We start from the raw sequence: 22,236 nt of genomic DNA, 5'->3' as shown, positions 1-22,236 counted from the left end.
GGAGACGTGGGAATAGCATTGCCACGTAGCTGTCCCATCGAAAGCACCAGCATTGTATTGTGCTCTTTCCCGTGGCACTGCGGAGCCGTCCGGAGTTGAAACGCGAGCGTATTACAGCTTCCTCGACCGTATTACAACAAACGGAGCATTGGCACACATAGCTCTCCTTTGTGGTGTCCATCTCGAGCGCCATGGCCAGCGGCGGGCCACGTCCGGACCGGGCCGAATCCGGCCTCGTCGAGCTGCTTCTGTCCAAATCGCGGGAAGCCAAAGCCTTTGCCTATTGCCCGTACAGCCAGTACCCCGTCGGGGCAGCCCTCCTGACCTCCGACGGGAAGATCTACACCGGTGAGTAAGACACAAATTAAATGGGTTCTTGTTTACTCACATGGTCTCACCATGCGGTGGACTCAAAATGCAAAAATATGGTGCCGTGACTCAGACGGAATCAATGCCGTGGTAGGGGGACAAGTTGCCTTTGCCGTTAAGAGTCCAATTATGATGGAAGTCGGGATCCAAAAGTCTGAGGACTATTGTCACTAGAATGTCCCTTATTATTATTATTATTATTATTATTATTATTATTTAGGATGCAACGTGGAAAACGCCTGCTACCCGCTGGGAGTGTGCGCCGAACGCACGGCAATCCAGAAGGCGGTTTCCGAAGGGCACACCCGGTTTCTCGCCATCGCCATTAGCTGGTGGGTACGACGAGCCTCTCTCTGTATTCAGAACCCAGACTTATGGGTCCGCACCCTATAGCAGTCATTAATCCATAACCTAGAGAGGCGGATCAGCATTATATATAGAATTACGGATCAATATTATATAGCAGTTACAGATTCATATCTGTATATCAATTATTGATCCATAAGCTAAAGTTACAGATCCATACTATACAACAGTTATCGATTTATGACCTAGAGGTATAAATCTATACTATATAGCAATTATTCATAATTGCTATATAGTATAGATTTATACCTCTAGGTTTAATTACAGATCCCATTATATATTAATTCATATATATATTAATTCATATTGAGTTACGGAGCCGACAACGTATCAGTTATTGATTCATATCGAGTAACTATTATATAGCAGTTAAAGATCTACATATTATTTATTAATCCATAACCTAGTTACAGATCCATATTATACAACAGTTATTGATTTATGACCTAGAGGTATAAATCTATACTATATAGCAATTATTCATAACCTAGAATTACAGATCTACCTATATATCAGTTATTGATTCATATCGACTTATAGATCCAACTATATATCAATTATTGATTCATATCGACTTATAGATCCAACCATATATCAGTTATTGATTCATATCAACTTATAGATCCAACCATATATCAGTTATTGATTCATATCGACTTATAGATCCAACCATATATCAGTTATTGATTCATATCAACTTATAGATCCAACTATATATCAGTTATTGATTCATATTGACTTATAGATCCAACTATATATCAGTTATTGATTCATATTGACTTATAGATCCAACTATATATCAGTTATTGATTCATATCGACTTATAGATCCAACCATATATCAGTTATTGATTCATATCGACTTATAGATCCAACCATATATCAGTTATTGATTCATATCGACTTATAGATCCGACCATATATCAGTTATTGATTCATATCGACTTATAGATCCAACCATATATCAGTTATTGATTCATATCGACTTATAGATCTGACCATATATCAGTTATTGATTCATATTGACTTATAGATCCAACTATATATCAGTTATTGATTCATATCGACTTATAGATCCAACCATATATCAGTTATTGATTCATATCGACTTATAGATCCGACCATATATCAGTTATTGATTCATATCGACTTATAGATCCAACGATATATCGGTTATTGATTCATATCGACTTATAGATCCAACGATATATCGGTTATTGATTCATATTGACTTATAGATCTGACCATATATCAGTTATTGATTCATATCGACTTATAGATCCAACGATATATCGGTTATTGATTCATATTGACTTATAGATCTGACTATATATCTGTTATTGATTCATAGAGTTACGGATCCAACTATATATCAGTTATTGATTGATTATCCTTCTGCTTCCGCAGCAAGAGCCAGGACTACTACGCCGTGCCCTGCGGAGCGTGCCGGCAAGTGCTCAGAGAGGTAACTAACTATATTAATATGTATCTTTCTCCCCACAACTGAGCCTGACCTCTCTTAACCTCGGGCTCAAAGGTTGCCCCACTGTCCACGGCTGTCCTCCTTTCACATTGACCAAGTGATTACAGTTTAACTGCCGGCTATTTCGGATCAATGATTGGCCGTGCCTTGCGCAAGACCACGGCCAGTGTGCGGGTGCTCAACCACTGGACAAACACATTTCATTGCGATGCCATAAACATATATTATAGTATTATATCTCACTTTATGTCTTGATTGAGATGCAAAATAATTCAAGAAAAGCTATTATTACAGTAATATATCATCATCATAATCAACATCATCATCATCACCTTATTATTATTATTATTATTATTATATTTTACTTTATCTCTCGATTGGGACGCAATTCCAGAAAGGACTATTATTATTATTATTATTATTATTATTATTAATAATAATACAATAATATACTATTATTAACATCATCAGAGGATTATTATAATTATTACAGTAATATATCATTATCATATTATATTATATCCCACTTTATATTTCAATTGAAAAGCAAAGTAATTCCAGAAAGAGGATTATTATTATTACTACAGTAATATATTACTATCATCATCATCATCGTCATCATCATCATCATCATCGTCATCATCATATAATATCCCACTTTATATTTCAATTGAAAAGCAAAGTAATTCCAGAAAGAGGACTGTTATTGTTATTACTACAGTAATATATTACTATCAACATCATCATCATCATCATCATCATCATCATCATCATCATCATCATCATCATCATCATCATCATATAATATCCCACTTTATCTCCTGATTGAGAATAATTCCAGGAAGAGGATTATTATTATTATTACAGTAATATATCATCATCATCATCATCATCATCATCTTATTATTATTATTATTATTATTATTATATCGCACTATATCTCTTGAATGAGATGCAAAGTAATTCCAGGGACTATTATTATTATTATTATTACTACTACAGTAATATATAATCATCATCATCATCATCATCATCATCATTATATTATATTATATCCCATTTTATCTCTCAACTGAGATGGAAATTCCAGAAAGAGGACTACTACTATTATCATTATTACAGTAAAATATTACTATCATCATCGTAATCATATTATTATTATTATCATTATTATATCCCACTTTATCTCTCGATTGAAATGCAAAGTAAGTCCAGGTACTATTATTATTATTATTATTATTATTATATATCATCATGCATGCTATCTTTCCCTTTCCTCCTTAGTTTGGCAAGGACTGGGACATCTACCTGACCAAGGCCGGAGATGACCAGACCTACGTCCACAAGACCTTGGACGAACTCTTGCCCCTTTCCTTCGGACCCGAACACCTCCAAAAACTGGGAGGAAACTGAATAAATTTGCATATATTTGCATATATACATACACATACATATATATGGCAAAAAGGGTTGGACTAGATGGCCTTTGGGGTTCCCTTCCGCCTATACGATCCTATGACTTTTCAATGGGAATTAAATCTCCTTCCTGTCTCTGGAAATCTTGTGGAAAAGGCCAGATGGCCATCTGTCTGGAAGGTTTGGATGGTGTCTTTCTTCGGGGATGGACTGGATGACCTTGGGGGTTCCCTTTCAACAATAAACTTTCAATACGGAAATGAATAAATGCCGGAGTCTCAAAATCGTAGCATTGTCGTGATTAAGCAGAGGCTGGATGGTCATCTGTCGGGAGGGTTTGGATGGTGCCTTTCTTTATAACCAAATGGGGTTGGACTGGATGGCCTTGGGGGGTCCCTTCCAAATCTAGGAAATTATTATTATTATTATTAGCAGTACTCGGACTCTAGGATATTATTATTATTAAATAGCAGAACACAGACTCTAGGATATTATTATTATTATTATCGGGACTCGGCCTCTAGGATATTATTATTATTATTATTAAATAGCAGAACACAGACTCTAGGATATTATTATTATTATTATTAGCGGGACTTGGCCTCTAGGATATTATTATTATTATTAGCAGAACTCGGACTGGGATATTATTATTATTATTAGCAGGACTCTGACTGGGATATTATTATTATTATTATTAGCAGGACTCGGACTCTAGGATATTATTATTATTATTAAATAGCAGAACACGGACTCTAGGATATTATTATTATTATTAAATAGTAGAACACAGACTCTAGGATATTATTATTATTAGAAGGACTCTGACTAGGATATTATTATTATTATTATTATTATTAAATAGCAGAACACAGACTCTAGGATATTATTATTATTATTATTAGTAGGACTCTGACTCGGATATTATTATTATTATTAGCAGGACTCGCACTCTAGGATAGCATCATTATCATCATCAATATTATTATCAGAACCTGGATGGGCATCTGTCGGGAGGGCTCGTGTGGTGCCTTTCTTTACACGGCGGAGCTTCCATTCTGGGGAATCTTGGAGCAGGGATCCGATGGGCATCTGCCGGGAAGGCTTGTGTGGTGCCTTCCTCGACGGACGGAGAGGATGGCCGCGGATGGGCTCCGCGTTCCCTCTCCTGCCTCAGAACGCCGGCATCCATGAGGGAAACCCAAGCGCCCTCTGCGCATGCGCGGCGTGGGAAGCCGCCTCCTCTCGGCCCCGCCTCGGAGGGCGTCACAACCCCGGCCACAACAACTACTCCAGCTCGGGGCTGCGATGGCGCTCCGGCAGGCGCTAGGCCGCGGGGCCCGCTTGGGCCGGGCCTTGCTGTGGCGCTGGGTCGGGGGAGCGCCGCGGCCTCAATTCCCGCCTCAGCCCCCTGCTGCCGTCTTCCTCCGCCCGGGGGGCTTCCTACGCGAGGCCGCGGCTCGGCTAGGCCTCAACGGAGGCCCGCGGTTCTTCCACTATAGGGTCCCGGCGGGGCCTCGCCGCCTCGGCTTGGCCCTCAGCCTCGGGCTCGCGCTGTTTGAGCCGGCGCTGGCGGAGCAGAGGAGAGCGGACGAGGCCTGCCAGGACATCCAGGTGGGCGGCTACTAATCGAGCCAGGCGCGGGGTGCCGGACTAGGCCCCGTTGCCATGGAGACGGGAAGGCTTTTTGAACTAGGCCCAATTGCCATAGAATACAATGACAAGGAAGAGAGGATGCAGCCAGGCTTTGAAGCTGCAAGGCCATTCAGTGCTAATCAAGCTGGCCAATGGCAATATTGATGCTTGCCTCCCAACAGACAAGAGTCCTTTCTCCCATGAGGGCCAGCTAACACTTCCCAACAAAGGATTGATTCCCCCTCCCCAGGCAGGAAGCAGCCAGGCTTTGGAGCTGCGAGGCTATTTAGTGCCAATCAAGCTGGCCAATAGCAAGATATATGTCTCAATATTATGCCTCATGAACTTGAATGCATACCGTAGTTGTGTTTTCTTAATCTGTTTATATTATTATATTATATTATTATTATATTAATCTACACCCAGGCAGGAAGCAGCCAGGCTTTGCAGCTGCGAGGCCATAATAATAATAATAATAATAATAATAATAATAATAATAATATTCTTATTATATTATTATTAACCTACACCCAGGCTTTGCAGCTGCGAGGCCATTCAATGCGAACCAAGCTCGCCAATGGCAACAATGCAAGAAAAGAATTATTATTATATTATATAATAATAATAATAATAATAATAATAATAATATTATTATTAAGCTACACCCAGGCAGGAAGCAGCCAGGCTTTGCAGCTGCGAGGCCATAATAATAATAATAATAATAATAATAATAATAATAATAATAATAATAATATAATTATATTATTCTTATTATATTATTATTAACCTACACCCAGGCTTTGCAGCTGCGAGGCCATTCAATGCGAACCAAGCTCGCCAATGGCAACAATGAAAGACAAGAATTATTATTATATTATTATTATTATATAATAATAATAATAATATTAAGCTACATCCAGGCAGGAAGCAGCCAGGCTTTGCAGCTGCGAGGCCATTCTGTGCGAGCCAAGCTCGCCAGTGGCAACAATGCAAGACAAGAATTATTATTATATTATATAATAATAATAATAATAATAATAATATTAAGCTACATCCAGGCAGGAAGCAGCCAGGCTTTGCAGCTGCGAGGCCATTCTGTGCGAGCCAAGCTCGCCAGTGGCAACAATGCAAGACAAGAATTATTATTATATTATATAATAATAATAATAATAATATTAAGCTACATCCAGGCAGGAAGCAGCCAGGCTTTGCAGCTGCGAGGCCATTCTGTGCGAGCCAAGCTCGCCAGTGGCAACAATGCAAGACAAGAATTATTATTATATTATTATATAATAATAATAATAATAATAATAATAATAATAATAATAATATTAAGCTACATCCAGGCAGGAAGCAGCCAGGCTTTGCAGCTGCGAGGCCATTCTGTGCGAGCCAAGCTCGCCAGTGGCAACTAGGCAAGACCCCAGGCAGACCTCACAACCTCTGAGGAGGCCTGCCGTAGGCGTGGGAGAAACGTCAGGAGAGGATGCTGCAGGGACACAGCCAGAAAAACTCACTTGTGTGTCTTTTCTCAGGACATCTTTGCCCGGAGGATCCAGCCCCCTGGAGAGGCGTTGGCCTTGCCCCGCCAGCATGGCTTCAGGTTGGAGGACTACGCCATTGGGAGGCCCATTGGGAAGGGATGCAGCGCCGCCGTCTACGAAGCCGCCCCACTCGCGGATACGGGGACCCCCAGCTTCCCTTTGGCCATCAAGATGATGTGGAACCTCTCGGTGAGATATATACATACATACACACACACACATATTAATTGAGAACACACACACTGTATATATACTCTGTGTGTGTGTGTGTGTGTGTGTGTGTGTGTGTGTATATATATATATATATATATATATATATACTAGCTGTGCCCGGCCACGCGTTGCTGTGGCAAAGTGGTGGTGGTATCGGTTAAAACTTGTTGTGGAATTTTTATTTGACGTTATTTGTATTTTTTAAAATTAATTTTACTGTCACTTATCTTTTTTATTTATTATATTTTATTATTTTGTTGTATTATTTTTAGTCATTTTGTTATAGTATTTTATTGTATTAATTATTTTAGTGTTTTTCATAATTTTTTATTGTATTATTTGTATTTATTTTTTTATCATTATTTTATTAACACTGGGCTGAGTGGGTTGCTAGGAGACCAAGTGGGCGGAGCTTAGCCTTGTAACTGGCAGCAATTGGATAAAAAAAATTATTGCTCTCCCTCTAATTAGGACTTTATTTTTCTTTTCTTTTTGTTGTATCAACCTTGAGGCTTGGATGATGGGTTGTGTTGTCAAATTTCGAGGTTGGGGGGCCTGTAGTTTTGTTGTTTTGTCCACTGCCCTGATGCCATCACTCTTTTATATATATAGATATATATATGTAAATAATATATATATATTTCCAGGCCGGGTCTTCAAGTGAGGGCATCCTCCGCTCCATGTCTCAGGAGCTGGTCCCAACTGCCGGAGGAGCCATCGCCGGAGAATTCGGCACCGTCACCTGTCACAGGTATGGCTACAAGAGCCCTATAGTAGACCTATGGCTATATCATAATAATAATAATAATAATAATAATAACTTTATTTTTATACCCCGCCTCTATCTCCCCGGAGGGGACTCAGGGCGGCTTACATGGGGCCAAGCCCGAATAAAAACAGTAGCAGTATAAAACACAGCAATAGACAACAACTTGCACAATAATAATAATAAAAAAATTTAAACATTAACCAATAAAAAACAAGAACTAATAAAAACATGGATTAAAACTGAGAGATTGTAAAAGTAGACTGGGTAAGGTGCACCATATAAATATTGTAAACACAAGGTGACTGATAAAGTGCTGCAAATTCTGGAAGTGCAAATTGGGATGGGAAGAGACCCTGTGTCTATATCGAGTTGACAAAGGTAAAAGGTGCAAACCATATCATATTATTATCAATGTTGTCAGAGATATATATATGAGTGATGGCATCACGGCGACCCACAAAACAACAAAACTACAGGCCCCCCAACCTCGAAATTTGACGACACAACCCATCATCCATGCTTCTAGGTTGATACAACAAAAAGAAAAGAAAAATAAAGTCCTAATTAGAGGGAGAGGAATAATTTCTTTTATCCAATTGCTGCCAGTTAGAAGGCTAAGCTCCTCCAACTTGGTCTCCTAGCAACCCAATAAAAAATAATAAAAAACACTAAAAAATAATTAAAAACACTAAAAAGATTAATACAATAAAATACTATAATAACAGAAAATAACTAAAAATAATACAATAAAATAATAAAATATAATAAATAAAAAGATAACTTACAATAAAATTAATTTAAAAAATACAAATAACGTCAAATAAAAATTACACAACAATTTTTAACCAATACCACCACCACTTTGCCACAGCAACGCGTGGCCGGGCACAGCTAGTGTGTGTGTGTGTGTGTGTGTGTGTGTGTGTGTGTGTATATACAGTAGAGTCTCACTTATCCAATACTCGCTTATCCAACGTTCTGGATTATCCAACGCATTTTTGTAGTCAATGTTTTCAATATATCATGATATTTTCGTGCTAAATTCGTAAATACAGTAATTACTACATAGCATTACTGCGTACTGAACTACTTTTTCTGTCAAACTTGTTGTATAACATGATGTTTTGGTGCTTAATTTGTAAAATCATAACCTAATTTGATGTTTAATAGGCTTTTCCTTAATCTCTCCTTATTATCCAACATATTCGCTTATCCAACCTTCTGCTGGCCCGTTTATGTTGGATAAGTGAGACTCTACTGTATATATATATATATATATATATATATATATATATATATATAATTGCTATGGCTATAAGAACCCAATGGCTGTTAGTCCCTATAAGAGCTGCATGGGTATAAGAACCCTGTGGCTATAAGAGCCTTAATAACAATGATATAATAATAATATAATAAAATAAATATAATATAATAAATATAATAAAATAATAATAATAATAATATAGCAGCCCTATGGCTCTAAGAACTGTATGGCTGTAAGAGTCCCTATAAAAGTCCTATGGCTACAAACAAGGGACAATGGTCAGTAGGCTTTCAGATTAAATGCATGCTTGGCAGTGATGGCGTTGCTTCCGTCCCGCAGGAGCCTGACAATTTTTGGGAAGCAGCAGCGTGGGCGCCTGAGCCCACACCCCAACGTGGTGCGCGTGGTGCGTGCCTTCACCTCGGCGGTGCCACTGCTGCCGGGCGCCACGTCGGAGTACCCGGACGTCCTTCCGCCAACCCTGAGCCCCTCCGGCCTGGGACACAGCCGCACCCTCTTCCTCGTCATGAAGAAGTATGTACGCATCTATACACATACACATCAATGCACATATTGTTTTGTCTTAGGGTCACCGTGCTAACAGGGATGCTTGTTTCTCCCCCGCGGCAGCTACCCCTTCACGCTGCGCCAGTTCCTGCGCCGGGACCCCCACCCGGTCCCCCCGCGCACGGCGGCCCTGATGCTCCTGCAGCTCCTGGAGGGCGTGGACCACCTCCGCCGCCACGGCATCGCCCACCGGGACCTCAAGGCCGACAACGTCCTCGTCGAGATCGACCCCGGTAGAAGACCCTTGTCATCATTATGACTATTATTATATTATCATTATCAGTATATTATTTCTTATATTATCATCATCATCATTATAATATTATTATTTATTATATTATCATTATTATAATATTGGTATTTAATATATTATTATCATCATTAGATTATTATATTATCATTATTATTATAATAGTATTTATTATATTATTATCATCATTATATTAAATTATCATTATTATATTATTATATTAATATAATCATCATCATATTTATTACATTATCATTAAATTATTATTTATTATATTATCATTATGGTTATTACATTAGTATTTATATTATTATTATGATGTTAAATTATCATTATTGTTATATTATTATAATATAATAATAATCATTGTTATTATATTATAATTATTACATTATCATTATTATATTATTATTTATTATATTATTATTATCATCATTATATTACTATTATATTATTATTATTATATTACAGTAGAGTCTCACTTATCCATTGAAATTTGTTGTATAACATGATCTTTTGGTGCTTAATTTGTAAAGTCATAACCTATATTGATGTTCAATAGGCTTTTTCTTGATCTCTCCTTATTATCCAACATATTCGCTTATCCAACGTTCTGCCGGCCCGTTTATCTTGGATAAGTGAGACTCTACTGTATTTTATTATCATCATTATTACATTATTAAATTATCATTATATTATTTATATTATTATTATCATATCATTATTATATATTATTTATATTATTATTATCATATCATTATTCTATATTATTATCTTTTATTATATTATCATCATCTTCATGATAATATTTTATTTTTATTATTTATAATTTTATTATCATTTCCGTCCTCGCTTTGTTTCCTCTCTCCCTTTTTGCAGCCGGTCTCCCGGGCCTGGTGATCACCGATTTCGGCTGCTGCCTGGCCGACAAAAGGCTTGGCCTGAAGCTGCCCTTCACCAGCTGGTACGTGGACCGCGGGGGGAACAGCTGCCTCATGGCCCCGGAGGTGAGACACAACCCGAGCCTTCCCGACAGATGGCCATCCAGCCATAGCTATGATAATTATATATATACTAGCTGTGCCCGGCCACGCGTTGCTGTGGCGAAGTATGGTGGTATGGGAAATAAAGTATTGAGGAATTGGTGGTAGTTAAGGTAAAGGGTCCCCCGGGCTGAGTGGCTTGCTAGGAGACCAAGTGAGTGGCGCTTAGCCTTCTAACTGGCAGCAATTGGATAAAAACAATTATTCCTCTCCCTCTAATTAGGACTTTATTTTTCTTTTCTTTTTGTTGTATCAACCTAGAGGCATGGATGAGGGGTTGTGCTGTCAATTTTCAAGGTTGTGGGGTGTTTACTTTTGTTGTTTTGTCCGCTGCCGTGATGCCATCACTCTTTTATATATATAGATATCTCTCTATCTTCTGTCCTTCCCAGGTGGCGACGGCCAGCCCCGGCCCGGGCGTGGTGATTGACTACGCCAAGGCGGACTCCTGGGCGGTGGGGGCCATTGCCTACCAGATCTATGGGGCCGGGAACCCTTTCTACGGCCGAGACGGGGGGCCGGCCCTGGAGAGCAGGAGCTACCGGGACGAGGAGCTGCCCCCCTTCCCGGAAGAAGCCCCCCACGAAGTCAAGAAGTTGGTGGCCGGGCTCCTGCGCAGGGACCCCCACAAGGTCAGCAGGACACTCTCCCCTTCCTACCTTCTTTCCTTGTTTCGTTTGCATTTTTGCTGCCTTGCAAGCCACCCCGAGTCCCTTTCAGGAGATTGTTGTTGTTATAATTATTATATATTATTTATTGTATTATCATTATCATCTACATTATTATATTATTTATTATATTATCATTGTCATCATTATTATATTATTTATTATATTATCATCGTCCTCATCATTATTTACATTATCATCTATATATATAAAAGAGTGATGGCATCACGGCGACCCACAAAACAACAAAACTACAAGCCCCCCAACCTTGAAATTTGACAACACAACCCATCATCCACGCCTCTAGGTTGATACATCAAAAAGCAAAGAAAAATAAAGTCCTAATTAGAGGGAGAGAAATAATTGTTTTTATCCAATTGCTGCCACTTAGAAGGATAAGCTCCGCCCACTTGGTCTCCTAGCAACCCACTGAGCCCAGTGTTAATAAAAGAATAAAAAATAAAATAAATACAAATAATACAATAAAAATATTTAAAAAACACTAAAAAATTAATACAATAAAATACTACAACAAATTAACTAAAAATAATAAAACAAAATAATAAAATATAATAAATAAAAAAGATAAGTTACAATAAAATTAATTAAAAAATACAAATAATGTCAAATAAAAATTTCACACCAACTTTTAACCAATACCACCACCACTTTGCCACAGCAATGCGTGGCCGGGCACAGCTAGTCATCATTATATTATATTACTAGCTGTGCCCGGCCACGCGTTACTGTGGCGAAGTATGGTGGTATGGGAAATAAAGTATTGAAGTATTGGTGGTAGTTAAGGTAAAGGGTAAAGGTTTCCCCTGACAGAGCTTAGCCTTCTAACTGGCAGCAATTGGATAAAAACAATTATTCCTCTCCCTCTAATAAGGACTTTATTTTTCTTTTTGTTGTATGAACGTAGAGGCATGGATGAGAGGTTGTGCTGCCAAGTTTAGTGTTTCTGGGATGTGTAGTTTTGTTGTTTTGTCCTAGGCTGAAATTTCATTACCCTTTTTTATATAGAGATTGTCGTCATTCTTACATTATTTATTATATTGTCATCCTCATTATTTATGTTATTATTTTATATTATTATCATCGTCATTATTATTATCATGTTTTCAATGAAGGTGCCAACGTTTTTACAAATCCGAATGGCATCCAGGCACTTGATGATTATCATTATTATTATTAATTTCCCTCTCTCTGCAGAGGCTGGGGGCCCGGCTGGCGGCCAACGTCCTGCACTTGAGCCTGTGGGGCCGGGACCTGCTAGTGGACGAAGGCGAGGGCCTAGTCCTGGGGGCGCTGGTGGGCTGGCTGCTCCGCCTCTCGGCCACCACGTTGCTGTCCGGGAGAACGGCCGTGGTGGAGTCCCGCCTGCAGGCCTGCTTCCTCTCCCAACTGGACTGCGACGAGCTCTGCCAAGCGGCCACCCTGCTCCGGGCCTGGACGGGGGGAACCCAGTAAAAAAAACAAACCCTTGGGCTTCATTCACACAATCTCAGCCTCTTCTTTTTGCAAGACTGAAATAAGTTGTGGTTTTTGGAGGTGCAAAGAGGGCGGAGGGAGGTCCGGAAACATAATAGTTCCTAGCCAACAATGATGGTCATATCCATCATTACAGAAGCACTTTATTTACTACTATGTTCTAATAGAAATAGAAATATTTACTATATTTCCCTTTTTAAAATTATTATTTCCCCCCATAAATTTCCCCTACTTTCTCTGTGTATTTCCCCTATTTATTTTCTTTATTTAGGGTTTTAATTTTTTTCTTCTTTTCCGGTAAAGAAGCCGACCACGCGTGAGAATCTTAACCTGGTTTCGCTTGACTTGACTTGAAAACCAATCTGATCCAAAGCGATCCTGCATAATGTTATGCCTCTGAAAGAATCAACAAAGGCTTACGTAGATATATAATATTGAAAGAGTTGACTTGGGTTGTTAATCTTTAGCCTGCGGTGAATGTTGTCGGCCAACTTTTGGTGAGAGTTTTATTTTTTTCTGATTGGGAGTGTTAATGATTAAAGGCAATAAAGAGTTTGTGTTCCATTAAACACTGGGAATGTTTTGTTTTTCTTTCTAAAGCACAGAAAGTCTTATTCCAGGTGAAAAGCAGAACCAAGTGGGATTGCAACTTCCCACCTTTGACACTATATATTCTTATGAATGCAAATTAGATTGGTATTGGCCTTTTGCGCTGCTGCATGACACTCTTGGCTCACGTTCACGGTCTATGAAGACCCCTAGATGCCTTTCAATGAAATATATATATATATATACACACACACAATTACTTATTAAACTCATTGTAGTGATGCCGCCATATATATATATATATATATATATATATATATATATATATAACTTACTGAACTCCTATTATTGTAGTGACGCCGCCATATACATATTATATTATAATTATATACACACACACACATATATATATGACTTATTAAATTCATTGTAGTGGCGCTGCCATATAGATATTATATTAGAATTATTATATTATATATATATATATATACACACACACACACACACACATATATATAATGACTTACTAAACTCATTGTAGTGACGCCACCATATATATATATATTATATATATATACACACACACATATATATGACTTAGTAAACTCATTGTAGTGACGCCGCCATATATATTATAATTATTATATTTTATATATATATGCATACACACATATGTATAATGACTTATTAACTCATTGTAGTGATGCCACCATATATATAATTATTATACATATATACACACATACACACACATATATAAAGACTTATTAAACTCATGGTAGTGACGCCACCATATATATATTATAATTATTATATTATTTTATATATACATATATATACACACACACATACACATACATACACACACATATATAATCTTACTAAACTCATTGTAGTGACGCCACCATATATATAATTATTATATTATTTTATAAATAAATATATATATATGCATACACACACACACATATATAATCTTACTAAACTCATTGTAGCGATGCCGCCATATATATATTATATTATAATTAACTATCTATATATATATATCTAATGACTTGCTAAACTCACGGCAGTGACGCCTCCTCCGCAGTGTTTTCCGCGACAACCTTTGAGCCTTTGGTTTGCTTTGTCAAGCTGCCAACGAGCAGCCCCGTCGGGTCCGAACGCATGGGGAGGATGCAGGCTTTGCTTCCTCCGGGGCCCCGGACCCTCCGGCGGCTCCTGACCGGGCTCAGGACCGGGTCCGGCTCCTCTGAAACCCTCCGGCGCTCAGCCTCGGGGAGCGGCTTCAACGTGCCCCCCAGTGCGGAGACCCAGGCCCGTCCGGTGGGGGTCTGCTCCATGCTCAAGCTCCCCGTCCAGAGCTCAGCCGACGGGCTGGACGCTGCCTTCGTCGGGGTCCCGCTGGACACCGGAACCTCCAACCGACCCGGAGCCAGGTGCGCAAGGAGGACAGTCATCTGTCGGGAGGGATCGGGTGGGGTGGCAGGGAGGGGTTGGGTTAGACTGGATGTCCTTTGGGGGTCCCAATAATAATAGCTTGATCCCTTTCCAGGTTCGGGCCCCGTGAAATACGGGCCGAATCGGGGATGTTGCGGCGGTTCAACCCAAGCACCGGGGCGGATCCGTACCATTCCCTCCGTGTCGCCGACATTGGGGACGTCAACGTCAACTTGTACAACCTGGCGGACAGCTGCAGGCGGATCCGGGAGGCCTTCCGGAGGGTCGTGGCCGGGGGCTGCGTGCCTCTGGCGCTGGGTAACGTATAGGGCCTTCATCTGGTTTTGGAACATCTAGTCTGGGACATGGTGCCCAATGGGATCTCCTGGTAAATAAAAGTCGGATGGCCATCTGTCAGGAGGGTCTGGATTGTGCCCTCCTTGATACAGGTCAGACCTTTGGGGGGGGGCGACTCTACGGCTGGGCCGGGGAAGGCATGGGAAGCCCAGAAAGAAGGCCCAGAAAGCCCAACAGAAGACCCAGGAAGCCTGGGAAGCCATGAAAAAAGTCCCGGGAATCCCTGAAAGACCGGAAAGAAGGCCCAGGAATCCCAGGAAACCCGGAAAGAAGGCCCAGAAATCCCAGGAAACCTGGAAAGAAGGCCCAGGAATCCCGGAAAGAAGGCCAGGGAATCTTGGGAATCCCAGAAAGAAGGCCTGGGAGGCCTGGGAAGCCCGGAAAGAAGACCCAGGAATCCCAGGGAATCCTGGAAAGAAGGCCCAGGAATCCCAGGAAACCCGGAAAGAAGACCCAGGAAGCCCGGAAAGAAGGCCAGGGAATCCTGGAAAGAAGGCCAGGGAATCCCAAGAATCCCAGAAAAGCGGCCTGGGAAACCCGAAAAGAAGGCCCAGTAATCCCAGGAAACCCGGAAAAACGGCCAAGGAAGCCTGGAAAGAAGGCCAGGGAATCCCAGGAAACCTGGAAAAAAGGCTTGGGAATCCCAGAAAGAAGGTCCGGGACCCCCTTTTGCTGCCTGTTTTGACCTCCTTGTTTTCCTGCAGGAGGAGACCACACGATCACCTACCCCATCCTGCAGGCGGTGGCGGAAAAGTACGGCCCCGTGGGTTTGGTGCACGTGGATGCCCACACTGACACCGGGGACCAGGCCCTCGGAGAGAAGCTCTACCACGGGACCCCCTTCCGGCGCTGCGTCGACGAGGGTCTCCTGGACTGCCGGCGGGTCGTGCAGATCGGCATCCGGGGCTCCTCCTACTCGCCCGACCCCTACAAGTTCTGCCGGGAGCAGGTGACACACGAGTTTTGCCATCCCGTGATTCCACTTCTGTATAGTCGAGCGGACGGAATCGCTGGGGTGTTATTGTCTGGTTTCCGGACTATACGGCCCGGAGAAGAAGCAAAGCGTCCTTTAGATCTAATAGTAGTATTGTAAATATCATGTATCCTTTCCTTCTTGGCAGGGCTTCCGGGTGGTGCTCGCGGAGGACTGCTGGGGGAAGTCTCTGGCCCCGCTGATGACGGAGGTGCAGGAACAGATGGGTCGCAAGCCCCTCTACATCAGCTTCGACATCGACGGCATCGACCCGGCTTATGCCCCGGGAACGGGGACCCCCGAGATCGCGGGACTCACCCCGGCGCAGGTAAGGAGCCGCAAAACGCTCGCCAAGGTTTACGGGTGACAACGACTCCGGAGACCCAGAAATACTGTGCCCTCCTTGAGATGGGTCAGACTGGATGACCTTTGGAGGGGCCCTTCTGAGTCTATGGCTGGGTCAGGGAAGGCCCAGGAAGCCCAGGAAGGAGGTCCGGGAAGCCTGGGAAGGAGGCCCAGGAAGCAGTCCTGGGAAGGAGGCCCAGGAAACATGGGAAGGAGGCCCGGGAAGCCTTGGAAGAAGACCCGGGAAGCCTGGGAAGGAGTCCTGAGAAGCAGGCCCAGGAAGCCCGGGAAGGAGGCCCGGGAAGCCTGGGAAGGAGTCCTGGGAAGGAGGCCCAGGAAGCCTGGGAAGAAGGCCCAGGAAACCTGGGAAGAAGGCCCGGGAAGCCTGGGAAGGAGGCCCAGGAAGCCCGGGAAGGAGGCCCGGGAAGCCTGGGAAGAAGGCCCAGGAAGCCCGGGAAGGAGGCCCCGGAAGCCTGGGAAGAAGGCCCGGGAAGCCTGGGAAGGAGTCCTGGGAAGCAGGCCCAGGAAACTTGGGAAGCAGGCACGGGAAGCCCGGGAAGAAGCCCAGAAATATAAGCAGGCTTCTGGAGTAGTTTGTGCCTTCTCTCGCTTTCACAAAGGCCCTGGAGATCTTGCGCGGCTGCCGAGGACTCAACATCGTGGGAGGGGACCTGGTCGAAGTGGCCCCCGTCTATGACGCTTCGGGTGAGCAAATAGATATATATCTGTCACCTCTGTGAACTTCAGTATCCCCGAATCCTCCTTTTGCTGTCGTTGCAATGATTTCGAGGTACGATTTCGGCACTTCCCACTTTTCTGAGTCCGACGTCGTTACGAGCTCCACATCCCAGTCTAGACGACCGGGACCCAAGTTTCAAAAAATTCCCGAAAATTCACCTTATCACACTCTTCTATAATTATTTTTATCATCTTGGGGATATGTAAAGGCTCGGGAAGTTATGCCACGGCCATGACATAAGCTCTTGGTGAGATTCCCGATAAAGATAGTGCCCGTATTTCCTTATATACGCTGACGATATGGTTCCCTATCTTCGTATTTCTTTATATACGCTGACGATATGGTTTCCTATCTTCGTATTTCTTTATGGTTTCCTATCTTCGTATTTCTTTATATATGCTGACGATATGGTTTCCTATCTTTGTATTTCTTTATATACTCTGATGATATGGTTCCCTATCTTCGTATTTCTTTATGGTTTCCTATCTTCGTATTTCTTTATATACGCTGACGATATGGTTTCCTATTTTCGTATTTCTTTATATACTCTGATGATATGGTTCCCTATCTTCGTATTTCTTTATGGTTTCCTATCTTCGTATTTCTTTATATACGCTGACGATATGGTTTCCTATCTTCGTATTTCTTTATGGTTTCCTATCTTCGTATTTCTTTATATACGCTGACAATATGGTTTCCTATCTTTTCTTCAACAGGTAACACAGCCCTTCTGGGAGCCAACCTGCTCTTCGAAATGCTCTGCTCTCTCCCACAAGTGAAGTCGGCGTAAATGTCTATCCTAGGCGGAAGTGATTCGGTGAAAAATCCATGGATTCGGGCTCGATCCTTTGCTGTGTGTCCTCGTTTGAGTCGTTCCCAACCAACGGCAAAGCTATTGTGGGATTTCCTTGGTGAAGTTTACTCAGAAAAGGCTTGCTTCCCTCCGAGACGGAGAGAGGGTGACTTACCCAAAGCCGAGCAGGGATTCGAACCCTGATTCTCATAGTTTCGATGCTGAAAATTATGCCGAACTAGGACACAGAAGTATCGCCAAGAAGCTGACCAAAGACTCACCTCTCTTACAACTCGCTCCGGCTACAAAAAAACAAGATTTCCCCCCTAAGAAAAATACAGGATAATATATTTTCTTTCTTTCTTTCTTTCTTTCTTTCTTTCTTTCTTTCTTTCTTTCTCACAAACCACACAGTTGGGTCGCGCGTTGACACAAGTTTATTTTCCTATTTTTGCCGATCCGCACGCCTTCGAAGCGAAACAAAAAAAATACTAGAATCAGTACTTGTTTACAAATGCAAAATAAAGAATCTTGTCCAATAAATTATTTATTCCATCCCAACAAGAGTATCAAAAAGTGCAAAATATCCGGCGCTCTTTCTAAACTGACCAAAGGATCAGAAGGACGTTGCGAGAACCGAACGGCATATACAGATACACATACGTACCGAGATCCCATTCTTTACTTGGTTCCGGTTTGGGTGAGAAATGTTCCGGATGGGTTCGATCGAAATGCCAAAATGTATACGCTGTCAATCAAACATTTCAACATCTTTGCATATCCTTCAATGATAAATCTAAACGCATTATCTATTGTATAGTGTTCACTCTGAGCTCGCAATCCTTACTATTATTACTCAGCGGGACTACAACTCCCAGTGGTTCTGCCTTGACAACCCTATGAAAGATTAGGATGTATAGATTAGATATATATATATATATATATATCTTATTATCTACACATATAAAAGTCAATATATGTATGTATGTGGGGGTGAAGTGGCCCTCTGGGATGCCACTGGAAAAATATTATATTGATTATAGGGAATGGCAGGGCAGATAGCAATAAGGCAGCCTCGCAGTTTTCTAAACAAACCGACATCTTCCAAAAATAAAAATAATAAAAAATAAAAGGCTTACATTCAGACGGGGAAAAAAAATCGTCGAGAGGAAAATCATGCCTTTCGGCTCATTGCTGTCCAAAAGATCCATAATGGTTAAGGATAATTTTAAAAAGCTTTTATTCTTCTTTCAATTGGCTCGTAGCAGCTTTGTATGGCTCCAAAATAGAAGGAAAACAAGAGGACGGCACACATTTCACTAGCTCGTCGATGGGAGAGTTTCGTTGGCTCGGGCTTCCTGCAAAAAACGTGGATTTATTGCATTCGCGGGAGGGATTTCGGCCTCGTAAATCCACCGAAGGAGGTCCTTCGCTACGTCTATTACATCGAGAAATGGGTTGGTTTTTCATGCGAGGAAAGAGACACCCAAACTCCCGAGAAAAACAGAAGAAAGGAGGACGGAACGAAAATCCACCCAAAAATATTGCGCGGTAGAAGCAACGAGGGTTAGAAAAACACCCGAGAAAAACAACAACACGAAGATGGCAGGATGTGACGAGAGCGAATATCCCTTTGCTCGTCGGTCTGACAATAGCGTGGTCTAAAAAGCTACCACCCATTTTTCGACAGGACAAAAAATAGGATGTAGCGAGAACGAATATTCTTTCATTCGTAAGTCCGACGATAGTGAGGTTTTTCGACAGGACAAAAATTGGGATGTAGCGAGAACGAATATCCTTTCATTCGTAAGTCCGACGATCGCGCGGTCTAAAAAGCAGCCTCCGCTTTTTTGACAGGACAAAAATCCGGACACGACAAGAGCGAATATTCTTTCATTCGTAAGTCCGACGATAGTGTGGTCTAAAATGCTACCGCCCGTTTTTCGACAGGACAAAAAATGGGATGTAGCGAGAACGAATATTCCTTTGTTCGTAAGTCCGACGATAGCGTGGTCTCAAAACCTGCCTCCGATTTTTCGACAGGCCGAAAATCCGGACATGACAAGAGCGAATATCCTTTCATTCGTAAGTCCGACGATAGCACAATCTCAAAAGTTGCCTCCCCTTTTTTGACAGGACAAAAACTGGGATGCAACGAGAGCGAATATTCCTTTGTTCGTAAGTCCGACGATAGAGTGGTCCGATCGATTTGTCAGTCTAGCGCCGGCCAGGAAGGGAGGTAGAACCTCTGCAAGGAGCCCTCCAAGAGCCGCTCCATCCACAAGGCGAGCCGGTTGAGTTTCCGCTTGGCCAGCCGGGCCTGTGGGCTGGAGGATGCGGAGGAGGCCTTGCCCCGGTCGGGGGGCTGCTCGTCCTCGCTGGGCCGGGCCTCGGGGCCGGTCTCCTCCCCCCCGCGGCAGGGCTTGAAGAGGCAGAAGTACTTCTTGTGTCCGTTGAGGGCCAGGACGTGGCCGGCGTAGTCCCGCTCCAGGAAGTGCTTGTCGTACTGGTTGGGGATGGGGGCCGCGTCCTGGGCGAACTCCAGCACCGTCTCCAGCCACTCCCGGTGCTTGTCCAGGTTCAGGAAGGAGAAGTGCAGGGTGCTGCTCCTGCCGGGAAGAGGGAAAGCGGGCAAGGTTAGCATCCGGGGATCCGTCACCCCTCCTCTGGAGGTTCTGAGAAGCTCTCAGGTTGGACTATTATTATATTGGGGCCGGGCTGTGGCACAGGCTGGTGAGCAGCCTGCTGCAATAAATCACTCTGACCATGAGGTCATGAGTTCGAGGCCAGCCCGTGGCGGGGTGAGCACCCGTCAATTAAAAATAAAAAATAGCCCCTGCTCGTTGCTGACCTAGCAACCCGAAAGAAAGTTGCATCTATCAAGTAGGAGATAAGGTAATAATAATAATAATAATAACAATAACAATAATAACAATAATACAACAGCCAGCAGTGTCTGCTGTGAACTCATTATTATTATTATTATTATTATTATTATTATTATTATTATTATTATTATTTGAAACACAGCAAGATGAGTCCACAGCAGACACTCTGCTGGCTGTTGTATTATTATTATTATTTGAAAAACAGCAAGATGAGTCCACAACAGACACTCTGCTGGCTGTTGTATTATTATTATTATTATTATTATTATTATTATTATTATTTGAAAAACAGCAAGATAACAACAATAAAAATAATAACAATAATAATACAACAGCCAGCAGAGTGTCTGCTGTGGACTCATCTTGTGTTTCTAATAATAATAATAATAATAATAATAATAATAATAACAATAACAATAACAATAATAATTCTTATATTATTGTTGGATTGGATGGCCTTTGGAGCCCCTTCCAACTCTATTATCGTAATAATAATAATAATAATAATAATAATAGTAATAATAATGGATGGCCTTTGGGATCCCTTCCAACACTATGAGATTAGTAATAATAATAATAAATGATAATAATGGATAATAATTTAATAGCAAGGGGGTTGGACTGGGTGGTCTTTGGCATCCCTTCCATTCTATTAATATAATAATAATAATAATAATAATAATAATAATAATAATAATAATATTGAATGGCCTTTGGGATCCCTTCCAACACTATGAGAATAGTAATAATAATAATAATAATAATAATAATAATAATAATAATAAATGATAATAATTGATAATAATTTAATAGCAAGGGGGTTGGACTGGGTGGCCTTTGGCATCCCTTCCATTCTATTAATATAATAATAGTAATAATAATAATAATAATAATAATATTGAATGGCCTTTGGGATCCCTTCCAACACTATGAGAATAGTAATAATAATAATAATAATAATAATAATATTGAATGGCCTTTGAGATACCTTCCAACATTATGAGAATAGTAATAATAATAATAATAATAATAATAATAATAAATGATAATAATGGATAATAATTTAATAGCA

At 41.4% G+C, this 22,236-nt stretch overlaps 5 protein-coding genes across 6 annotated transcripts in view; 3 read left to right on the top strand and 2 right to left on the bottom strand.

Annotated features, from left to right (window-relative positions):
- Positions 1-4,840, bottom strand: part of ubxn10 (UBX domain protein 10) — a 34,573-nt gene extending 29,733 nt beyond the window's left edge. The window contains exon 1 of the mRNA XM_062965915.1: positions 4,629-4,840. Within this exon, the coding sequence (XP_062821985.1) occupies positions 4,629-4,640 (12 nt within the window). The 5' untranslated portion in view covers positions 4,641-4,840. The remainder of the gene's footprint in view (positions 1-4,628) is intronic.
- cda (cytidine deaminase) lies at positions 183-3,917 on the top strand. The gene is made up of 4 exons (XM_062965918.1): positions 183-348; positions 590-701; positions 2,142-2,199; positions 3,502-3,917. Exons 1-4 carry the CDS (start codon positions 192-194, stop codon positions 3,628-3,630), a joined length of 456 nt encoding a protein of 151 aa, XP_062821988.1. The 5' UTR covers positions 183-191; the 3' UTR covers positions 3,631-3,917.
- A 25-nt stretch (positions 4,841-4,865) lies between the features above and the next one.
- Positions 4,866-13,649, top strand: pink1 (PTEN induced kinase 1). The gene is made up of 8 exons (XM_062965905.1): positions 4,866-5,247; positions 6,804-7,001; positions 7,673-7,776; positions 9,398-9,592; positions 9,689-9,858; positions 10,755-10,882; positions 11,311-11,550; positions 12,802-13,649. Exons 1-8 carry the CDS (start codon positions 4,942-4,944, stop codon positions 13,057-13,059), a joined length of 1,599 nt encoding a protein of 532 aa, XP_062821975.1. The 5' UTR covers positions 4,866-4,941; the 3' UTR covers positions 13,060-13,649.
- A 910-nt stretch (positions 13,650-14,559) lies between these two features.
- agmat (agmatinase) lies at positions 14,560-18,819 on the top strand. Of its 2 annotated transcripts, XM_062965908.1 has the most exons (6): positions 14,716-15,068; positions 15,185-15,387; positions 16,131-16,375; positions 16,548-16,727; positions 17,365-17,449; positions 18,200-18,819. In XM_062965908.1, exons 1-6 carry the CDS (start codon positions 14,797-14,799, stop codon positions 18,271-18,273), a joined length of 1,059 nt encoding a protein of 352 aa, XP_062821978.1. In that variant the 5' UTR covers positions 14,716-14,796; the 3' UTR covers positions 18,274-18,819. The 2 variants fall into 2 exon arrangements, with proteins under 2 accessions (XP_062821979.1, XP_062821978.1); XM_062965909.1 differs by lacking the exon at positions 17,365-17,449 and having other exon boundaries at positions 14,560-15,068.
- The window catches only part of dnajc16 (DnaJ heat shock protein family (Hsp40) member C16), a 35,222-nt gene continuing 31,681 nt past the window's right edge, over positions 18,696-22,236 (bottom strand). Inside the window, exon 14 of the mRNA XM_062965904.1 lies at positions 18,696-20,885. Within this exon, the coding sequence (XP_062821974.1) occupies positions 20,489-20,885 (397 nt within the window). The 3' untranslated portion in view covers positions 18,696-20,488. The remainder of the gene's footprint in view (positions 20,886-22,236) is intronic.

The sequence above is a fragment of the Anolis carolinensis genome, unplaced genomic scaffold (assembly GCF_035594765.1).
Source record: "Anolis carolinensis isolate JA03-04 unplaced genomic scaffold, rAnoCar3.1.pri scaffold_15, whole genome shotgun sequence".
NCBI classification, from domain to species: domain Eukaryota; kingdom Metazoa; phylum Chordata; class Lepidosauria; order Squamata; family Dactyloidae; genus Anolis; species Anolis carolinensis.
The sequence above is the reverse complement of the archived record's forward strand: the minus strand, read 5'-3'. Positions and strand labels throughout refer to the sequence as shown.